Source organism: Mixophyes fleayi, chromosome 4, assembly GCF_038048845.1.
Source record: "Mixophyes fleayi isolate aMixFle1 chromosome 4, aMixFle1.hap1, whole genome shotgun sequence".
Classification (NCBI taxonomy): Eukaryota; Metazoa; Chordata; class Amphibia; order Anura; family Limnodynastidae; genus Mixophyes; species Mixophyes fleayi.
In genome coordinates this window covers 92,912,188-92,935,842 of record NC_134405.1, presented here as the reverse complement: position 1 = coordinate 92,935,842, position 23,655 = coordinate 92,912,188, and the positions used below count along the sequence as shown (strand labels likewise).

The 23,655-nt window shown below is 36.8% G+C and overlaps 1 protein-coding gene across 5 annotated transcripts in view; it reads left to right on the top strand.

Moving 5' to 3' along the window:
- The window catches only part of NTRK3 (neurotrophic receptor tyrosine kinase 3), a 479,767-nt gene that overhangs the window by 128,824 nt on the left and 327,288 nt on the right, over positions 1-23,655 (top strand). For all 5 annotated transcript variants that reach the window (XM_075207753.1, XM_075207752.1, XM_075207751.1 and 2 more), the window contains 2 exons: positions 8,261-8,335; positions 16,453-16,524. In XM_075207753.1, coding sequence (XP_075063854.1) covers positions 8,307-8,335; positions 16,453-16,524 — 101 coding nt within the window. In that variant the 5' untranslated portion in view covers positions 8,261-8,306. The remainder of the gene's footprint in view (positions 1-8,260; positions 8,336-16,452; positions 16,525-23,655) is intronic.

The following is a 23,655-nucleotide window of genomic DNA, read 5'->3' as shown; positions in this document are numbered from 1 at the left end:
CAGTTTAGAGAATTAAATCATGGCACTGTTTGCTGTAGGCAATACTGCCTTTACCTTTGTACTAGTTGTCATAATGATCCACCATTGAATCCTGATTTTATAGTTGTGAAGAACAAATAATGAATTCTATGCTTTTTAAGCCTCATCCTGTAAATGAAAAAAAAAAAAGAAAAGATAGCCATACTGCAACATTATCTTTTAAAATGTTTACAGTTCAAGGCCAAAATGAATGCTGGTAACTCGCCAGACAAACATCAGCATGACAGAGCTTGGCCTGCCGTCTTGGTGTTTTGCCCAGCAATTTTTTTTTTACGTCCCGTGAAATATACTTGCTCTATTTTTGCAAGCTGAATATGTCTACAATGCAAGTGGAGTAAGTTAGCGAGACCATATATGGCTTTCCATGAAAGCCAGATCACTTAGGTACCACGTGAGCCTGAGGTTTGATAAATGGCCTTGGTGATGGAGAAAGATACAGGTCCACTGGGGTAAATGCATGAATGTTTACAAACCGCTGGAGTAGTATTTGCTAACCACTGTAACACTGCAAGGATCAGCTTATCAGCACTATGAAATGTCATTTAATCTGCGACCAGAAAGCACAACCACCTGAGAATAAGATGGATATCTAATAAGAGTGTCAGTGTTTTTTTTATACAGACTGTGTTTTATTTTTTTCTTTCTTGCAAATAGACTTTATCTTTTATGCTTGAAAATATCCAGTCATTATTTCAGCATGTTTATTGTGGAATAATGTGTGTTACATGGAGAGGATCTTTACCATGTGTGCCAGGCTCATGAAATTAGCTCACTAGTGGGTAGTAAGATTCAGTGAACTATGAATCACTGGTGTTAATTTATGCTGCCACCTCCAACAAACATATTGCTTGTTTACTACACTTATTTTCATAGGACTCCTGCTAAAACGGGGTATGAAAAATAATATAGCCCACTGCTGTTATACACTGGGATGCGTGTACACAATCACACAGTGATACACAGCATGGATGTATAACTATGTAAACAAGTCTCCCTGTCCCGATTAGCTCCATCAGTTTTTTTTGCATTTCTTACTGAAAATAATAAGATTATTTTAGACAATGGCACTCATCTGGGAAGAGAACAGCAGTATACTCTCACATCCATCAGCACTGAACATTCACCCCACTCAATCACAAATAGTTAATAGTTACTGGAATCTGGGGAATATATTGGGAATAGTTCTACTAGCTTTGGAACTTTAGTGTTCTACTTAAATTCGAAGAAAAATCTTAAACCTCAAAGCTGAAATTGTCAGATGTGAACTAGGACAATAAATGATTTGTTCAGGGTTAACCTGACATTCCTAAGCAGTTGTGCCATCATTTGCACTGCCTGTCTAAGTTCACACAATGCATTTCTGTAGAGCAACTTTGCTAAGTTGCCAGTCACACTCTGTCTGCTCTGTTAGAAAGAAATATGGCAATGTGTTGCGGGGCGGAGGGGGGGGGGGGTCTATAAAAGCTTGTTTAGTTAATTATAAACTCTGGTTATTTCATCTACATTATTAAACTTAGTAATAGATTACCTTTGGATGTTAATTTCAATAGTGTCTTTACTTACTTTTTAAATACTGACACACAGTACTTAGCATATTAGATGTTTGAATCAACTTTGTTCTGAGAGCACTGTAGAGGGATACCCAAAGAATAAATTCCATCGGTCAACAGTTTAGTTAAGGTATAGTCAATATTACATATGTTTTTTTGAATATTAAGATATAATTTTATTTTAGAAAGTAACTTGCACATTAAGGAATTTTCTTGCATATAATGGATAATAAACATACATAACTTAATAATATTGACCTAATGAAGTCAAATCAAACCTTGTCCTAAGGGTGATTCTGTGTAAATTATTGAGAGGTTCTCTATATTAAGACTATATTAAAGTGATGCATATAATTAAACAAAAAAATAAAATGCAGCGTTTGCTCAAATGGTGATAATAATGATAATGGGCCTGATTCATTAAGGATCTTAACTTGAGAAACTTCTTATTTCAGTCTCCTGGACAAAACCATGTTACAATGCAAGGGGTGCAAATTAGTTTTCTGTTTTGCACATAAGTTAAGTACTGACTGTTTTTTCATGTAACACACAAATATCAACTTTAAATTTCAGTGTACAAATAAGCTATCAAGTATTTGTGTGCTACATGAAAAAAACAGCCGATATTTAACTTATGTGCAAAACAGAATACTAATTTGCACCCCTTGTATTGTAACATGGTTTTGTCCAGGAGACTGAAATAAGAAGTTTCTTAAGTTAAGATCCTTAATGAATCAGGCCCAATGCCACTTTCCTATAATTTTTACATTATTGTTATTTAGTTTTTTACAGAAATGCTATTTTTTTTCCTTAAGTGTGAAACAAGTAAAATAGATTGCAAAATTTTCTGCAGCGAAAGGAAATTGCAGCAGTCAACCAAGGGCGAAATAGCACAGGTCTGCCCCCTCTGCTACATTTCAAAATATATTTTTGTGGTTTATCTCTGCTTTAAAGGTGCTAACAGTGCATAGGACTCTAGCACTACAGAGCAGAGAATAACAAACATGGCTATATCAACTTGGAGGTCTATCAAACTCATATCTCTTAGTTGACAGCATATGGTGTAGCAAGGTGTCACTGAAGTCATAGCAACTCGATATATCTAGAGGGATCTATCCTAACATATCTTACTTTACACCTTTAGTTACTATGCAAGATAAATGTGAGAATTGATGCTACAGTTTGAAGAGTGAGAAACAGTTTGATTGAAGGCAATATTAATTTCTTTATCTGAAGTCATGTTGGGGGCACACATCTGCCATTCTAAAATGAAATGGCCTTAACAAAGTATGTGCATTTGAATATGTTAAGTGCGGGATGCTCAATTTGATGTAATGTAATAAACAATATTCTAAAAAATTACTTGAAACAACTTATATCTTATATACAGGTACCTTATCTTCCTTTATTGGGGAAATATGGATATTTGTTTGCTATATTCTTTGCTTTAAGGTTATTATTTAATATTGTAATATTGGAATTTTGACATTTTTGTAACAATGTAATAATTTACATTTTACTTTAACATAATGTTGCGACATATTAGGTGCCTCTTTGTTGGACAGTAAATAATGTAGTCCTGTGTGTAGAACAAACTGAGCCAAACAATAAAAAAATAAAACTAAAAATAAATGCCACTTATAAATAGACCAGTGATTCCCAATCAGTGTGTCAATCAGGACAGAGAGAATGTGTTATAGGCGAAAAGTGTTAAAAGTAAAAAAAATATATAGTTACACATATTAATGGATTAATAAAATGTGAAATATATTTTAATCAAATGCTAACAGGAATATCTAATCTTTGCACTCACATATATTTACATTATTTGAACCCAGGTCTATCATCACAATATAATAATTACACAGAGGTATCACAACTTGGAAAAGGTTGGTAATGTAGGATATAGATTTCTTTTATTTCCGTGCCGCATCATAGGTGTTTATTGGCTAAAAAAGAGCTACTATAAGCAGGGCTGGGGGGCATCTGCCCCCGGGGCCGGTCCCATAGTGGGCTACCTTGGGCTGGTTCACTGAACCACCTGCATTTTTGTCCTTTAAAATAAGCTGCTGAGTCGAGTTTTGCCCCCCGGGCTAAAATTTGCCAGTCCTCCCCTGAATATAAGATAGTGTAAGCATCATACCTCTGTGCAAAAATAGAGATAATAAATTTTCTAGTACTGTGTCATTGCTTCAGGAATCCCTAATGTCTTAAAAACAAGTGAAAGGACAGTTTTAGAACCCGGCAACAGGAATATTCAAACTACTAAGAAAGGAAATATGATTTTCTAGTGATTTTACCTTCCCAAAATACTGTAGCTCTGTCTGTGAATAACGACTCTCCCGTTTACTATATATAAGGATTAATGATGTTCTGTGTTTCTTCAGTAGTAACATCATAGAATTGTATCTTCTAAGTGTTAGGTGCATTGAAAGCAGAAATTAGGAAAATGTATTTTTATTTAAAAGTAATATAATAATGTCCTTTAGTTGCCCAGAATAATGAGTTTGTCTAGATTTGCAGATCCTTTAGGGTTGGTGTACTTGTAAATGATGAGTAAATAATATGACTCAGTGAGCTGTGTGGATTAACACACAATGTGAAACTAAAGCATATGGTGTGATTGCATGGCAGCCTTTAATTCTTTATCAACATGAAGCACAGGCTACAGTAGCAAATGTCAATCATCCTATTGTGTGAGCTGTACTGTACCAATGATAGGAAGCAGTGTCGGACTGGGGCATGAAGGCCAACCGGAGGACTGCAAGGCTAGGGGCCCACCAGAGGGGGTGTGGCCAGCCATCATACAGGCGAGACCAGACACTAGATGGAGAGTGGTCAGCCCACGAAGGACATCTAGCACCATAGTGTAGTATATAAAGAATGCAGTGTGTATATAAAGAGTTCACAGTCTTGACCTGCCCCTTAGATTGGGCGGAACAGTCACCAAAAATTGGGATTGTTTCACTAAAACTAGAACATTTGACAGACTGTCCTGTTCTCTTCTACCTGTTCCTGTCACTTTCACCACCTGTGGCTGCTGGTTTCTTTAGTTGCAGCTTGTCTGGATCCTGGAATGTTGGGGGCCCTATTTGGAAAAAAAAATGGGTACATTTAGAAAATTCCAACCAGCCCCGGCATTAAATCAATAGGACCCATCGACGATTAATACTTAGGCCTTCCTCCAGCCCCAAAATTAAAGTAATAGTATTCCCTTTTAATAAATAAACCTATTTTCCTCCCTCCAAACAGCCCTAGCAATAAATTAATAGCATTTACGTATAATAAATATACCTATGTCCCGCAACCGTCTCTGCCAATAAATAATACATATTCACATTTAATAAATAGACCTCATGCTCCTCAAACTCAGTCCCACATTCAATTAATAGCCCCCAAACCATCCCATCTTAAATTAATAGTCCCCACTATAAAATTAAATTGCCAGACCATCATCCCACAAACAAAATAGCACCCATTAGTTAGCCACCAGCTACCACACACATACCCATTACATTGCCACAAGCCCATTGTGCCATCACACACATATTACTGTGCTCCTTCATCACCATACTGTGCCCGCTTATGATCACACTGCGCCCTCCATGCTGCATTTGCTCACCCCTCCTCCTAGCCCCCCTTTATCACACTGTGCCATGCTGCTTTTACCACCCTTTATTACACTGTGCCATGCTGCTTTTGCCTCCCTTTATCACACTGTGCCATGCTGCTTTTGCCCCCCTTTATACACTGCCATGCTGCCTTTGCCCCCTTCACACTCTGCCATGCTGCCTTTGTCCCCCTTCACAGTCTGCCATGCTGCCTTTGTCCCCCTTTTTCCTCTGCCATGCTGCCTTTGTCCCCCTTCTTCCTTTGCCATGTTGCATTTGGCCCTCTTCGCAGTCTGCCAAACTGCCATTGTCCCCCTTCTTCCTCTGCCATGCTGCCTTTGCCCCTCTTCACAGTCTGCCATGCTGCCTTTGCTCCTCCTTGCTTCCGTTGTCTCACTTATCTTTTCTATTTGGTTCTTTCTTCTCTTTTCTTCTCTTCCTGTCTTCAGTCTTCTTGTCTTCTGTCTTCTTGCCAATGCCTCTCTGCGCCGCTCCTCACTGAACGTCAGGTGTGATGATGTCACGCCCGACTTCCAGTGCGAATGGAGCAGAGAGGAGGGAGGAGGGGCACTGGCGCCGCTATCATGTGAGTGAATGAAGATGGCAGCCATCAGGGTCGGCGCATAGCGGGGGATATCCCGGCTCCCTGACGGGCCAGTATGACCCTGGTAGAAAGCCATCCCTTGCAGGATATCCACTGTCTGTCTATTATAGCAGAAGGGTGATAGAGCTCTTATTTGCACCTTTCACCCTTCACTGCTGATCACCATCTGTTGTATATATATATATATATATATATATATACGTAATATATATGTGCTTGGTGGATTCAAGGAAAAGGGAGATTCCAGGGTTAATGTATATGAATTGAATGGATAGTTTTCACTGCATGACTTCTAGAAAAATTCTCATTAACTTTCAACAGCACACAGCAAAAGCGAGCACTGCAATATTTAACACTTCAGTGGTGGACTGTTTACAGTGTGACATATGAGTTTCACTACACCTAGTATGTTTTCCAGCAGATTTATAGATTCACAGCACACAGTGATTTATCACATACTTCTAGAGATTTTCTGTCAGGCTGTAATTAATATATGCATCGTATATCATAATATCACCCCAGCTTGGCTGGTATTTCATATTTACCTCTGTATCATTAAAGCTGTGTACATGGGTTCTGCATATCTGTGAGTAATAGTTTGACTCTGTATGAATCCAGGTCATTGAGGGTGAATTTAGATTAAGCTTCACCTGTTATCTTCACACATTTCAGGCAGCCATTTTGTTGACTGGACCGATATTCATGAGAATGCAGCCAATCAGTTCTCTTGTAATGAATAAAATGACTGAGCCACAGCTGCTTGCTAGCGAATTAGTAGGTTGCATTATCAACCACAATATGGCTGCCTCCACTGTGTGCAGACAAAATGTACTGGAAGAAAGAAATAGATATAATCAGTGAAAACAGAACACTGTTTGTAGCTGTTATTGTGTTAAAAGTAGATACGCATTAATTATATGCTCTATCTTTTACTCTGCCTTGTCAAACACCTCCATGTAAACCTTTCTCTGGTTCAGGTCTCCATGGTCATGAAATATAACTCCCAGCATGCTCTACCAATTCCTGGTATTCCGTATCACGCTGTGAATTATCAACTACAGTTGTTGTGCTTCTTGTGGTCTTGGCTAGGCAATGCACACTGCTTAAAATCATGAAGCCAATCCAATGTGAAAACACCAGCATACTGAGTAATACACATATTTACATCAGAGAGGCATTTATTGTGTGGGTGGTAGAATAAAAAAAAAAATGACTAAATGATAAAAACATCAGTGTGTTCATGAGAAGCTTATCGACATGTGCGAGGAACAGCTTAACCCTCTAGCTAGGCAACAGACTGTGATGGTAGCACATAAGGAATTGTTTGGTTACGGGAAGATGTTGATACAGATGGGCGTGTGAGGACACAAGGACAAACACCATGAAAATACATCTGCTTGCAATATAACATACATATAAACAGGTCTCTCGCATTGTGTTTAATTACTTTACCAATGTACAATTTGTTAAATGGAAAATTGATTCAATGGGCCTGATTCATTAAGGAAAGTAAAACATAAAAAAAGGAGTAACTTTGCACCTTGGCAAAACAATGTTGCATTGGAGGGGGGGGGGCTAAATTTATAATGTGGGGACAGATTTATAATTGGGATAGGGCATGTTCTAGATCAACTTTAAATTTCAGTGTAAAAATAAAGTTTTTGTGTGCTATGTGACAGAAAAGCCAGTATTTTCTTTATGTGCAAAATAATAAGCTGATTTACACCCCTTGCATTGTAGCAAGGTTTGCTCAGGATGAAATTTGCTCCTTTGTTTGCCTTGCTCTCCTTAATGACTCAGGCCCAATATATTTAAACATAATAGTGCTAGTATGTGAATTAGACAATTTATATAGAATCTGTTATACTGATTAGTAAAATAAGAGGCTAATATTATCAAGAGTGATGAAAACGGACAACAAAGACCAAAATATTAGAGCAAGCATTAGCAAGTACTAGACTGTATTTTTTAGTACAGTTGTGATACCTTATAGTGCCGTTTATTAACAGATATGTTCCATACCGCTAATAAATATTGGTCTTAATCCTGAGTGTGGAAAAATATTAACAGATTGGAATCTGAATGTTTTAGACAGACCAATTTGGTTTTATCAATATTTCATCCATTTATAATAGGGATCCCTCCCTCTTGCTGAAATCACCATGGGCTTTAACGCATCACACAGCACCAGACCACAGTCACATGTAAAATGCTACAGTGCAGCCTTCTTACTTCATAATGTAGGCTGACCCTTTTAAAAAGTGTTCTTGATATATCAATTGACCCGGTCAGTCTGGAAATAATGTGTGTGACTTTCTATTCTTTAAAAACATGCTGCACAGGCTCAATCATATCCATACTACATATATACAACTGTATCAATCAATTAATACTGTACTGTCCTGTACTGTAGTGACGTAGCAAGTATCGCTAACTTCAATCTTGCTTTTCTTTAGACACATAGAAAACTGGAAAGGATTGCACACATTGAATGCGGTGGACATGGAACTGTACACTGGACTACAAAGGCTGTGAGTACCGACCTTGTCTACATAGGAAGAATAAAGGATAAGGGAGAAAATCCACTTTGAAAATATTTGTATCTAAATGTGTATGTTATTGTTTGTAATATTTTAGTTACAAGTGAATGTACCTGTTACTGTAAAGGAATAAGGAAACTGAATTTTAGATTAAACAGCCTACAGTTATACCAAAGTAAAAGCCAATACTAACTAAGGGCTAGGGATTCAAATGTTACACCAAAATAGATGCCTCTTTATTGCATTAAAGTCGGCTTCACCTCTCAAACCATGGCTGTATATCTGTTTTCATCCCATTTGTATGTACTACCACTAGTAGTGTTAGAGGTCCTTTAGCAAAGGAAACAGTTTAAAAAGTTCATTAATTCTAGGCTGCACAATCTCTGCATATCTGTATTGTTTCATATACTGAGGCCTGGATTTGTAGTTTTGCATCATAGACCTGGACCTAGGGCAGCATACGTTACCTTATTTCATTGTTTCACCCCATTTCTCTTAGGTGCTTTATAATACAATTTTTGTTTTGTCTTTAACTCTGAGATTAAGCTTTATATTTCTGCTGAAAGAAATATATTAACCTCAAGGGACATAGTGGAGGTTAGATGTATAAAGCTCAGTTATTTGGGATGTGGGGGAACAGTGAAAGCATTTTAATCCTGACCTGGAAATGCCATATTGTTAAATCAGAAAATGTTATCAGATGTTGATAACCCTCCTGTAAATGCAACTCTGCAACATATGCCATTGATTGAAGTGACATGTGTCACTCCTACACAACATGTGATCATATAATTGTATTTAAATAACATTTGGTGTGATGTTATCGTGTAGGTATTAGATTTAAGATAGTCACAGGAATTTACTGTGAAGTGCTGGGGATTAAAAGCAAAGAGGAGGGGAAATCTGCACCTCCCCACACACAACTTTAAGCATAAATAAGTATAGAATTCTATAATTTATATAAAAAAATCTCAAATAATTAAATTAGTCAACAATAAAAATTACAGTGAAACCAGGGGGAAAAAAAATCTTCCACAGGGTCCCTTGGGTGTTGTTTCATTGGCCTCTTTTACATACAGACAACATGAACTTGAAGAATTTTAATAAAATACTATATTTGTTACAAATTATATTGTTTGCTCAGCTCTATGTCCTGTAAACTACGGGACCTTCTCATTAAACTATTATTTACAATATCTAGACTATCGCCTTATACAGCACAAATTACTTTTACCAAACAAGGTGCACTGTAAGGTCCAAACATCCCCAAGATTGCATTGCATTGATGGTAGTCTACCAAACAGTAAAATAATATAAAATGAAAAATAAATAAAATCAATGCTGTTGATGCCCTTCATGCTGTCAGCACCTACCACCCGATGCTTAATTCCAGCGTCCTTACCAGCCACCAGTCTAATGGCCCTAATCTGTGGGGAGTGAGCAAAGCGGGAGGGGTAAGTTTGTTATTTATCAGTGGGCAGAACCTGCACTGGTATTCCTGGACCCTTACCCACAAAACATGATAGCCTTTACCTTGTGCTGGCACAAAGACTGCAGAGCCAGATTCAGTACAAACAAGGTGAAGATGACTGACTTGCCGACCTCACCACCTTTTCCTTTATTAAAACAATCTTTATATCCCGACCCAATTTATTAATCACATCATGATTTCATAAAGGATATGGCAGCTTCTTATGGGAAAATAAAGTTAAGTGGTACATGTATAATTATTACTGTTATTATTATTATTATTTATTTTTCTTTAAATAAATATTTAATTTTAAATTTATGTCACAATACGAGAGAGAGAAAGAGAGAGAGAAAAAGAGAGAGAGAGAGTAAGAGAGAGAACGTGGGAGAGAGAGGGAGAGAGAGAGAGAGAGAAAGATAAAGAGGGAGAGAGAGAGTGAGTGAGGGAGAGAGAGGAAGAGAGAGGAAGAGAGAGAGAGAGAGGAAGAGAGAGAGAGGAAGAGAGAGGGGAAGAGAGAGAGAGAGAGAGAGAGAGAGAGGAAGAGAGAGAGAGAGGGAAAGAGAGAGAGAGGGAGAGGGAGAGAGAGAGAAAGAAAAGAAAGGAAGAGAGAGAGACAGGTGGGAAAAGATAAAAGAAAAGCTAAATAGAAATGACCTTACCAGAAGGAAGTCTTTCTAATAATTTTGAGAATATACAGAGCAAAAACTTGATTTTCCATGCTTCGATTAACCACGCAATTGATTATCCATGTGCACATTTTCAGAAAAAAACTATAATTTTTCCTTGACTGTGATATTTTATAATTTATTCTACACCTAACATGTAAATTAATTAGCCACAAATTTCAATTATTCAGCTTTATACTCCATATCATCAGCATGGATAATCGAGATTCCATCACAATTATATAATTTACCCATCTGCCTTTAATTGCCCCACTGCCCCCTGATGTTAATTGGCAGTCAGAACAGTTATATAACAAAAACAGCATCTCCCACCATTCTAAATTATATTTATATATATATATATATATATATATATATATATATATATACATTTATTTTTGCAATAACCCAATTCTTGGGGATATTTTTTATTTACAATTATGGCTTTAGGTGAGATGATTTCCTCTCCCTCTCTTAATTATGAGAGAGAGAGAGAGAGAGAGAGAGAGGGAGAGAGAGAGACATATCATATCACCTAAATCCATTAATGTAGGGAATATCCCTAAGAATTGAGTTATTGCATAAATAAATGCATTTATTTTGTATTAGTGACTCTCAAGTTCATACACTATTTATTGGTGCTTGTACTTGTGCAAAGAAAGATCGATAGCAATGTAGCTGGCCTGTGGTAATAACAACTTGCAGTGCATGGAAAAGCCGACCATCTAAATAAAAATGGCGTTCATAATTAATGAGCGTTTTTCAGACATGTCTCACTAATCAAACTTTAATGTTCTTTAAATAAATAGTAACTATATTTGCTTTTAAAACTGATTGATTTTATGTCCTACTGATGTCCACTAAAGGATTTATTTTGGCTCACAATCTGTCACCACCGACACCAGACATATCAGGATGTTTATTTGTATATATTTCATATTGATTCACAAGTTTAAAATATTCCACATAGCTGATCAGCCATGTCCTAATGAGCCTGAACACTGAAAGAGTCACATAGCTGGCCCTATGGGCTTTCCTTTGTTGTTTATGGCAATATCCAAAAGTACAGTAAAATATTTTAATAATTTAATTTAAAAACACACCAATACATCCAAATATTATTATTGTACTGCTTTAATTGTGTCTTCAAAATGCTGCTTTATATGTAGAATCCATTTACAGCACGTATTAATGAAAAATATAATTAAATTGTACTGTAATGGACTTGTAGGTATTAACAGCATGAATAATATTGCCATAGCTGTGCACATTTCTTACATGCAGAGCTAACAGAACACAAAAGATGGTGACACAGTGGTTAGCATCGCCGTCTTGCAGTGCTGGGGTCATGAGTTCAGTTCTTGACCAGGGAGCAATCTATGTATGCTCTCCACATGTTTGCATGGGTTTCTTCTTACACTCCAAAACCATACAAATATTTTCTCTACAGCGCTGAATAATATGCTGGCTCTATATAAATAAATGATAATAATAATCTATAAAATACCACTTATTACTACAGATCACCACTATATATCATAGAGGCTGTCATGTTTTACCAGGATGGCCACATGTTATTTTGCAACAAAACTATTTTTTCAAAAATACTTATTACACAATGGAGGACTAGCAGAATTAGTCCAATGTAAATATTTTACTATAGTTGGCTTGCAGAAGGATGTCGGGAACAGAGCCGTAACGAGGCAGGTGCGGGCGGTGCCGTCACCCAGGTCGCAAGCCCAAGGGGCGCACCAGCCGCCCGCTACCTGCCTCTGTACATTCATCCTTTAACTTTTGCAGTGGAACCTTCGTTACACTGACAGGAAGTTCGGTATTTGAACGCAAACTTGCGTTCCAAACGCAGAACTTCCTGTCAGTGGAACGCATGTGGAAGTAAGTAAAAGTCTCTCTCTCTCTCTCTCTCATAAATATTACTTAATGTTACAAAAAGTCATACCTGCATCAATCACCAGCAGCTTTCTGTCTCAATTCCTCTATCTGAAATATATGGTTTACACAGTGCCCAAGTACTTCACTTATAATATTTAATATAGCTACTGCACTCTGATAGCCTATATTGATGTCAATGCACCCACAGTGGGAAATGCAGACAGGTATGCAGCAACTGGGAGAACAGATCTAAAATTTTAAGTGCCTGTACACTTTGTCTCATCCCTGCAAAATGAACTAAAATATGAAAGCAAATGCTGAATAAACAGCATTTCTTTTCCTATATCTGTCCAAAGCCAGCCTTCATTTTACTGCAACAAATTTTTGCTTCATTGAAGCAATTTCATAGTTTGGTAAAGCAGTGAAGCTTCTATAAGCTTCTATAACTGTTACATTCATGTTTCACCCTCAAAACTGTAGTCTAACTCTCTAAACTTTCTTAGGGGACATGACCAGTGCAAATTTGGAAGACCACCAAATCAAAGAATACCTGTGCTTTCTGATACATTCAGTGTGCCACAGTCCCATCATTTCCCATTTTATGAAACCAAAGCAAAGATGTTGCAGAACATCCTCCCTTTTTCACAAGGTCCATGCAGAAAAAATAATAAAAAAAAGTCCAGATACATAATTAAGGAAAAGTGAAAAAAAAAATCCAACTTGAAAGTTCACAACATACAAGTGTTCTGAGCATGAGTCCATATTCTTCTAGAATCTGGAAAGAGAAATAAATTGCCATTAATATCTGATCTTCCCAGTTTGGCTGGTCACAACCTTATTCGGGCATGTAAGGGCAGAGGTGATCCTCAATGGTGCCAACCGCCCAATGAGTGAGCTGTTCCTGTGGCAGGTAGAGACAGACGCTGCATAACTTGAACTTGAGGATTGTGGCTTTACTTTTAGGAGTCTACACGTGCTGTCCATCAATGAAGAGCAACACTGACTGGCTGGGGTGGTCAAGAACAACTCCAGTCTTATCATTATATATATATATATATATATATATATATATATATATATATATATATATATATATATATACATATGTATATATGTATATATATATATATATATATATGTATATATATATATATATATATATATATATATATATAGATATATATACATATATGCATTTGCAAATATGTGTAACAGAATTCTTTCAGTAAAGTGCCAGCCACACCCCCACATTAGGTTGGCCACACCCACTTGGCAAATATCACTCCCACTTAGATGGGGGGTGCTGGTGCCCTGTCTCGCCCAGGGCACTAGAATGTCTAGTTACGGCACTGGTCTGGAACCATTACATATTTAGAAAATGTGTCCTTAAATGGGTCCTTATTTTCCATAATAAATATGGGAATAATGCACATCTTGTTGTAAAATCTAATAATTCAAATGAATCAGAATTGGTTCAGATACTCTATCCTGGTCATGGAGGTGACATGTGATAATGAAAATATTAATAGTTGAGGTGATGCTATTCTTTACAACATTGGTACAGTAATAGTTTTCTATATAAATACTGCAGTGATGTCAGATATATCAAATTGTAACTGATCACACCACTAACAGCATTTCTATTAGTCTATTTTATGCAGTATACAATATTCATTGTGTAAACACTACTTTATTAAAACTAGTGTTATTGAAGGTTCATGCATTTACATTTTTACAGTACTGGTTTCAGTATACTGTAATAGGGTGTAGATGCAGGCTGGACTGATAAGAGGTGTTGTTGATGTGGTATGACAGTATCATTAATATATTTCTTTTGAGCTAATAGCAAAATATTTATAGTAATATAAGTTAGCTTACTATTGGTTTCTTAGGAGCAAAAAATATAATTTTGATATTTTTAAATATAAACAAGGATGTGTAAAGGGTAAATCAATACAATGAAAGAACTTGGAAAATCAGAATAGAATAAGTGTACTCAACATGTCTTTGTGGACTACCATTCATTTATTGCAGATAAAGCTTATAATTGCAAATGTACAATATTTTAAAAACGTTCTGCTAAATATATTCTTCGTTTTTTATTTGGAAGCAAAATTTCACATGCCGCACACTTCACAGCAGATTGAATTGACCATCATGGTTGTCCCAGCTTTATTCATAGCTATAAATTCTATGAAATGAGAATGTACAAATACAGTGCGAAATAGCAGAGCAAGTGCAGGGCTGGAATATTGTATCCGCAGAACTTCACACCTCTATGTAACGGCCTGAAACTCAATTTCCCCAATCATAATACTGTGATACTCTGTCAATGTTCCAAGTAAAATGGGTCAGCTACCAAGGTTCTTCCGGATTCAGTTGAGCAATTGGACGATACTTGCCCTTTCTTACCTTGCATATGGGGAAAATATGTGCAGTTCAAAAAAAATGAAACAAATAATACAAAAGGAACTCAATCAGCACTGATTGCAAAAATAGTGATTGTGAAAGAGCCAAGTTTCTATAACTTCAGATAAATACAGCTTGAAAACAAAGCATGTTTACAATGGCTTGTGGCAGAAAATATTACATGGAGCGGTTACAGCAGACTCACCACTGAGGGACGATAGGGAACTGGCCAAAAATGCTAAAGGCAAAAATCAACATGTTGTTTTCTAAGCGGCTGTGCAGACTAACACAAGCATCATGTGACCAGTTGTACAGATGATACCAGCAAGGCTTCTATGATTAAGGATCTAGAAACAGGAATTGTAGTTGTGTGAGTTATACATCTTCAACATCTATTTTATAGGAGTCTGTGAAACAGCTTCATGTGCCTATTTCTTTTATTGATATAAACTTTCTATAGGTTTGGCTTCACTGTGTTACTACAAGAACCTTTCACAACAGTCAGGTCTCATTTTATAATGTAACTCATGTAGCCTGGCTCAGGTGACCTATGTTATAGATAATACTATACTATCAGATAGTTAGTAATAATACCTAGTACCTATAGTTTGCATCATTGTGAAAACTGACATACCATTGAGATTGAGGATGAGAAGCAAAGCGACAGTGAAACAAGTGTTGCTCCAATGATAACACAATATAAATTGAGACTTTCTGGGCCACATTTTCATCTACATAAAATAGTTACCAATTCTATGTATAAGTTACATTTAGATATACATTTAAATTAAACACAGTAATTTAGGTTAAGTCTCTCTTAATATTTTTCTTCGTATATACACTTAATAGGTAATCCCACTCAACCTACTGTACTTTGTTATGTCATTTTAGGCTCTGACATTTTCCTTGCAGTGTGTTTTTAGGATACAGAACATAGGCAAACCGAGGGGGGGGGGGGGTTCCTAGTGCCTGGAAACCCCCTCCAAGCCTGAGGCACTGTATAATTGAGGTGGCTGGACCCTGACCCCGCTTCACACGGCTCTGCTTGAAAAGGGAGAGCTGCGTGCACCTAACAGTAGTGCACGCAGCATTGCCCATGTATATTATGGGGATAGGAAGAGTTGGAGAGCAGTCAAGCACTGTCTAAAATTATAGCCACGCCCCCATGCATGCTTGTCACGCCCATTGGCAGCATGGTGTGGAAACCCCCCCTGTACAAATCCTGCGTTTGCCCCTGCAGAAAGTCTGGGATGTGTCAGAGAAATCCACCCTCCCAATCACAGAGCTATGGAAAAATGTGCCTTTGTAAAAATGAACAACTGTTGTTGTAAGTTCAGTGGCTCTGAAATGTATGTGCACACCCACACACACACACACACACACCCATATATATATATATATATATATATATATATATATATATATATATATATGCGATTTGCACAGAATGAGTAACCATTCTTTCATCAGGAATGATACAAAGTAACATACTCAGTCCTCATGAAAGGATGGTTAGGTTACACATTCTGAAACGTCGACTGTGCGAATCGTAAAGACTCATTGAAAAGGCATCAGGGTAATGTATGACTTATTTAGTGTAAGTGACAGTCTGCATATGATATAGTTTTGCAATTTTTTACTGACTTCTAATATTATAAAACATACTTTTACAGAACAATCAAGAACTCTGGACTAAGAAGCATACAGCCAAGGGCGTTTTCCAAGAATCCACAATTGCACTACATGTAAGTTGTGATTTTACCTTTCTCTTCAATATATAGAACATTCCAATTTTCAATTCTATTCATATTTTATTTTTATGTTTAAATCCAAGTAATATTTGGTGGGGAAAACAATAGTTCTCAAATAGTATACACATAGAGACACGAATGCACATACGCATATTTAGGCTTAGCTCATTTTTGCTATTGTTGTTCTTTATATTGTGGTGTTTCTCAAGATATTAGTTAGTCCAGGTTTTAACAAACAAACAAAAAAGAATTTCAGTTTTGCTGTTTTTGATTAAGTCAACAAATTTTGGCACTGGGACAATTGTTTCATGTTGGAAACATCTTGCATGACCCATTCCATCTCAACGCATAGATGGGAACTGGCCTTTATATATTTTACAATGAGTCTAACAGAAATTATAGAGGCATGTGTGCTTTCAATAAAACCTTACCAAAATAATATAAACAGAATGTCCAGGTCCTAAATGTATAAGCAATGTTACAAGATATTGCAAACAATATAATTGTGTAAGTGGTAGGATGTTATCTGGTTTACGTTGAATGTTTTTTGCTTTTTTTTAATGTCACTTACAGTATACTCTTATTATTGTTGCTTACAATGTAAATGTTATTGTTTCACTCACCATAAAAGCACAATGATATTGTTAGAAGTTTAGTTGCGGTGTATCCATGCTGTAGCAGTGAAGTAGTGTAGGTAGGACTGCAGGAAGACCTTGGAGTAAATGTATTAAGCTGAGAGTTTTCCGGCGGGTTTGAAAAACCAATCAGATACTAGCTATCATTTATTTAGTACATTCTACAAAATGATAGCTAGAATCTGATTGGTTGCTATAGGCAACATCTCCACTTTTCAAAGCCGCCGGAAAATTGTCAGCTTGATACATTTACCCCCTTGTCTTTTCCTTCTGTAGTCAGTGCAAATTGAGGTTGAGATTAATCAAATAAAATGGACATGTGGATGTATGCGTACTCCTAGCCAGTATCACTTAATTATAGTTTTACTAATTCTTGTGAACATGAATATATGTAAACGCATCCTGAGTAGAACTAAACATGACTCTGTAGCCGGAATTCTCTGTGCTTAAATTAATTTGCTCTACATCTGAATCCTACATACTTTGTTGTACATTAATTCACTTTTGTATTTTTAAAGAACACATAAATCACAGTGAGAAACATTTGTCTCTGTCCACCGTAATGCTAATGTCCACTGTGGTGGAAAAAAAAACGTGCCTTTCTCCTCTGCTGCTGCTTCCCAGATAGCCTACTTAATGTACAATGCTGAATTTCTTTATTTTTAATTTCCGCTATTGAAGTTGTCCAGTTTTGTCACCTGAATCAAAGCTCCAATGATTATCTCATCATCTCAAGGCACCAAACAGACCCTTTTACCTATCCCAGTGCACATAAAAATTTCATTAACTTTTCAAGCTCTTTTTTTCCATGGATGATCACTCAGAATTGAAATAAAAGAAAAAAGTAGATTCTTCTTCCGCATGCTGAGATATTGAAGGATTTATGACACTTCAGAGTCTTAGTTTAATTCTGGCTATCTTCAATTTACTTTGTTATTCTGCAAAGCTCTACAAAGCACGGTTGTGTCTTCAGGAGGATGTGACCCATATACATGGAAACTACGTGCTGTACATACATACATACATACATACATACATACATACAGTTATACATACAGTAAGCCCCCTATGACTAGTTCAACGCAACAAGGTGCCTTCTAGAACAAACTACTTTTATTTTTATACATGTCATAGAGGTCCTACAAGAATGGAATGTCGGAATAAAGAAGACTTGTTTATCACCTGCTGGCAATTTGTTAAACATATATATATATATATATATATATACAAGTTAACCCGTGCATGATACTCATGCATTCTAGTCAAATCAAGCTACTTAAGGTGTTAAAAAGGTTCTTGTCATGCATTTGGGCCATAGCCCAGGCCTCAACCACCAACCACTCCCCACTGTCACCCCCGACAACCACCAACCACTCCCAACTGTCACTTCTCCTTCAAGAAATATATATATTATTTTTTTAAATCTTTAAAAACACTTTTAACAATTAACAAATTAAATTAACAAATTAAAAACATCTTAGTATACCAAATTTCAGCCCTTTCTGAATTTTTTTTTCCACACACACTAAGAATTTAGTAGGTCAGTGTATAACTCCGCCCAGCAGGTGGCGCTGCAGCTTGGTTTTATTTTTTCCACACACACACAGACAGACTAACACACGCCACTAGACATTTCTATTATAGATAATGTTGCCCTTGCAGACCTCTCTTTGTTAAATCAAAGTGTTTATTGAGGTTTATGGAAGGCTGACAGGGTAACAGTTTTCAGTTATGTATAATAGGAAACACGAGAATGCTGTTAGAGATGGAGATTGAGTAGATTATCTGGCGGTCTAAAGAATAAATCACATAGGACACAATATGGAGTACAGGTGGCCATTTATATGTTTTATAAGTTGTTGCTGTATATGAATTCTAATTTTTTTTTTTTCTTTTTATGGGGTAGATTGCATATATTTGTAAGATATTTATTTTAACATTCAATAAAAATGTATGTAGGAGATCTGGGGCAATTATTATTATTATTATTATTATTATTATTATTATTATTACTAGCCTTTGGGGATTAATGTTCCACAGGGCAAGCATTTGGACAACCTTTTTCTAATTTATCTTTTGCAAAAATGATGGATGTGGGCATGACTATAGTTTGTTTTCTTAATTGTTGCTTTAGATGAATCGCAAGACCACATGCAGCAGCAAACAATTGAGACAGTAATATGGTAATAGCATACCTGTCACTCAGGGCGAGCATCCGGTTCAGCTACAGTAGACTCCAAATTACAGCATAAATTTATTCCACTGTAATACACAAATTATGCTAGTATATGTATACACTCCTGTCAATAACTGTGTAAGTATGAATGGTGATTTTCTGATGTCATTTCTTGTAAGTGGTGAGTTCTGTTGTCATCACTTTAGGAAATGTTCGGTATTATAAGGAATAATGCAACCCCTACTCTGAATTGTTATTGATATTAGAAGTCATCCCTGAAATCTGTAACCTTTACAAAAAAAACCACTCAATCGGCAGATCCATGCCTTTATATTGTCACGGAATTCTGTGGTGACTCATAACTATTCTTATAGTTTACAGTAGGAGTCCCTTATACCATATATTATCATTTTAATAGTGGATGACATTGAGCACATATTTTTAAGCAATCGCTTTTACCTTTCCTACATGGATCAAACGCTCAGTCCGGTACTATCAAATGCAGCCCTGCCTATGCTTACTCAGCACATTGATCTTCTGTTATAGGCTATGCTGTTGTGAAAATTCCATTAATTTGATTGGCTACGGGTTATTCTATCTCTGTCCTCTCCAAAACTAGAGACACACTGGCTAGCGAGATGAGAATTCCTAGCAAACAGGGGCTGACACGCAAATAAAAAAACCTAACAAAGCCCACCAGAAATAAATAAGTAAATCAACCCATAAATATTATATATTAATATTAAAATTTCAGCTTGCTATGAATATAGTACTATACCAGAAATCTTTATTTTTTACTTTGCATTATTTATAACACCTCTTAAGTTTTTTTATTTGACTAATGTGTAATTTCTTTTAATCCTTGTGCACCAAATAATGTTGTGCTTTGTAAAACCACATATTGATTTTTCTAACTCTAAAGACTAAACATTTAGCATTACAAGTTAAACATTGTAAACATGCCCTCATGAATACAAACAGTCGTTTAATTGAATTTGATCTCGGATTTCAGAGGTTCATAAACTTTACTACAAAAAATAAAACTTTGCTTTTGTTTCTGGTTTTAAATTGTCGTTTATTTGGGACAGATGATGCTGGGTTTGAGGCAATACAACATCTTACTACCAAGTCTTTATTAAACCCATTACAACTAAGAATGAATGTGACTCTAGAGCATAATAGTAGAGATAGAGTGCCAGTAAAGTGACTGTAATGCACATATGCCTCTTTGATTTTCATGTGAGTTCTCTCACATTTGTATTGACATCAGTTTGGAACCTAGAAGCTCCTTCTGCTCCTGTAGAGGAGAACCTTTTAAACAGAGCTGCACAACTCTTTGGTTGACAAAAGTGCCCTCTTACCCACCAGATGGCCTCCTACTGACATATAATGTATGTAATGAAATATATGTCCTCAATGTCCTAGCAGGCCTGTGTTCCCATGTACTTTCACAAATCAATACATTTCAGTTATTATGTTAGTAGCCAAGACTTGTAAACATGTACAATATATATATATATATATATATATATATATATATATATAATATACAAGTTAACCCGTGCATGATACTCATGCATTCTAGTCAAATCAAGCGACTTAAGGTGTTAAAAAGGTTCTTGTCATGCATTTGGGCCTAGCCCAGGCCTCCTCAGGGGAAGAGCGTTACTTCCCGACGCAAGCACACTTTTTTAACGTGGTTTTGTTCACATGTCACCACCTCATCATTTTTCTCCATCACCTTATCCTTCATCTTCATCGCCACATCCTTCATCAAGCTGCTTAAGGTGTTAAAAACTCCCCACTGTCACCACCGGCAACCACCAACCACTCCCAACTGTCATTTCTCCTTCAAGAAATATATAGGTCAGTGTATAACTCTGCCCAGCAGGTGGCGCTGCAGCTTGTTTTGTTTTTTTTCACACACGCCTCTAGGCATTTATATAGTAGATAAGTATATGCATGTATATATATATACATATATATATATATATATATATATATATATATATATATATATATATACAAGTTAACCCATGCATGATACTCATGCATTCTAGTCAAATCAAGCTACTTAAGGTGTTAAAAAGGTTCTTGTCATGCATTTGGGCCATAGCCCAGGCCTCCTCAGGGGAAGAGCGTTACTTCCCGACGCAAGCGCCCTTTTTTAACGTGGTTTTTTTCTCCATCACCTCATCCTTCATCTTCATCGCCACAGCCTTCATCAAGCTACTTAAGGTGTTAAAAACTCCCCACTGTCACCCCCGGCAACCACCAACCACTCCCAACTGTCACTTCTCCTTCAAGAAATATATAGGTCAGTGTATAACTCTGCCCAGCAGGTGGCGATGCAGCTTGTTTTTTTTTTTTTTCACACACGCCACTAGGCATTTATATAGTAGATATAGATAGATAATGTACGAAGGAACAATGTCAGTGTATGCCTGGACAGAGTTCACTTTGTGGAACTTGCTCTAATGCAATCCCCGAATGATGGAGAGAGCAGGATGGCCACTCAGCATGGGTTTATATACATTTCTCCCCCAGAATCCCTAGCAGCTTGGGGAGATTTAGGTTCTCTAACAGCCAATAGCAGGGAGCTGTCTTACTAAGGCAGGGATTGTCGGGTCGCACATAATGGTCAAGGTGTTACAATGCTGTTTTTAATTTACTGTGACAACTCAAGTTTTTTTATTTACTCTTTATATGACTTCTTAGCACCTCTTCACTTCTTCTGTATGTTGTATTCAGTTCTTATGTTGCATAGTTGCCAATAGTCCCAGATGATCAGGGATTGTTTTGTGTTCAATTTAACTGTCACTTCACAGTTACTAAAGAATTTACTAGAGACTCAACTGCATCTGATATGCACCCCATAAAAATGTATTGCTACAAACATTTTCAGAGAAATAAAACTGACTAAAGTGGATGTGTCAGTCATTAGTTGCGTTCAGGGTGATGTGTGCCATGCTGCAATCTGATACAGCTTTGGTAACTAATATGTATATTTTAGCTGTATGCATACTTTACCACTTCCATACACAGTACAGATGGAGCAAGTTTATTTGAAGCAAATTGCTTGCTACCAAAGTGCCAGATAACGGTGTGTGTGTATTTCACTCTAACATATATTGCTCACATATTAGTTACACCATTCGTTTTACATTCACTCTATTGATATATCATTTATTTGTCTGTAAAAGTTTAGAATTCACACCCAAGGCCTGACTCATTAAGGCATGCAAGACAAGCGCATTGTGCATTTAAAAAAAATAAAAAAATGCATGTAGATTTTGTATATGCACGTCCATATTCAACAAGGAACAGATGTAAAGATACGTCTATTTTTGAATACGGGTCTAGGTACGCTCTGCTCTAGCAGACAATACACTGCTGGATATGTCTAATATATTGTATGTGGAATATAAAGTCCCAGAAAAACGCACCGAAAAAAACCAAAAAACTATTAATGTCAAAACATTAAAAAAAGGTTTTATTTTGTCTTTTTTTCTCTCCCATAAAATACATTTATTAGGATGTTATGAATGTCTAATGTATATACAAATCATTTTTACAGTTGCCCCTGGCTGCAAACACATGTTGTAGCATGCAAACCTTACCGTCATCTCTATCGCTTGGCACTTACACCCTACCTGTAGCTGGTGCAAGTGATATAACAGAAAAACACGTACCTTTGAGATGCCCAAAGCTTGAATTGGACGTTGCTTGTGCCTTCAAGCTTGGTACGCACTTACTGTACCTTGACTACATGCATACGCCCAGTCCCCTCCCCGTTCCTTCCATGAAGCCACAGGCTGTAGTAGGGGTCCTTTGTGCATGAAGATGAATTGGATGCTGCTGCTTTCACTGGTGTATGATCTGATGCTGGGCATGTGCAGAGTGATTGTGCGCAAAATATGCCACGTATCTGCCTTTACATGCCTTAATGAATCAGGCCCCCAATGTCTGTAATTGTGCAATGCTAAAATGGCAGTGATCCTTTTTATATTATTCAGTTCATCTGGTCTAGAGGGGAATTCCATGCACCTGTAAGCCATTAAATGCGTGGCTGTAGAGGTGATTCCCAGGTTGGTATATGTTGTATTAGCAATGTAATGTAGCAGAACAGTGAGAAAACCTGAGCCATGTAGGGAAGAGGATTCTGGTCAATAATTCTCTCCACCCTCTATTTAACATCACCCTACTCTTACACCCTATTGGTGTTTTTGTCATATCATGCAACTTGTGAGTTGAGGTATGAAATCTATATTGTCTCTGACATTGCCCCGCATTTACATATCTGCATAGTATCAT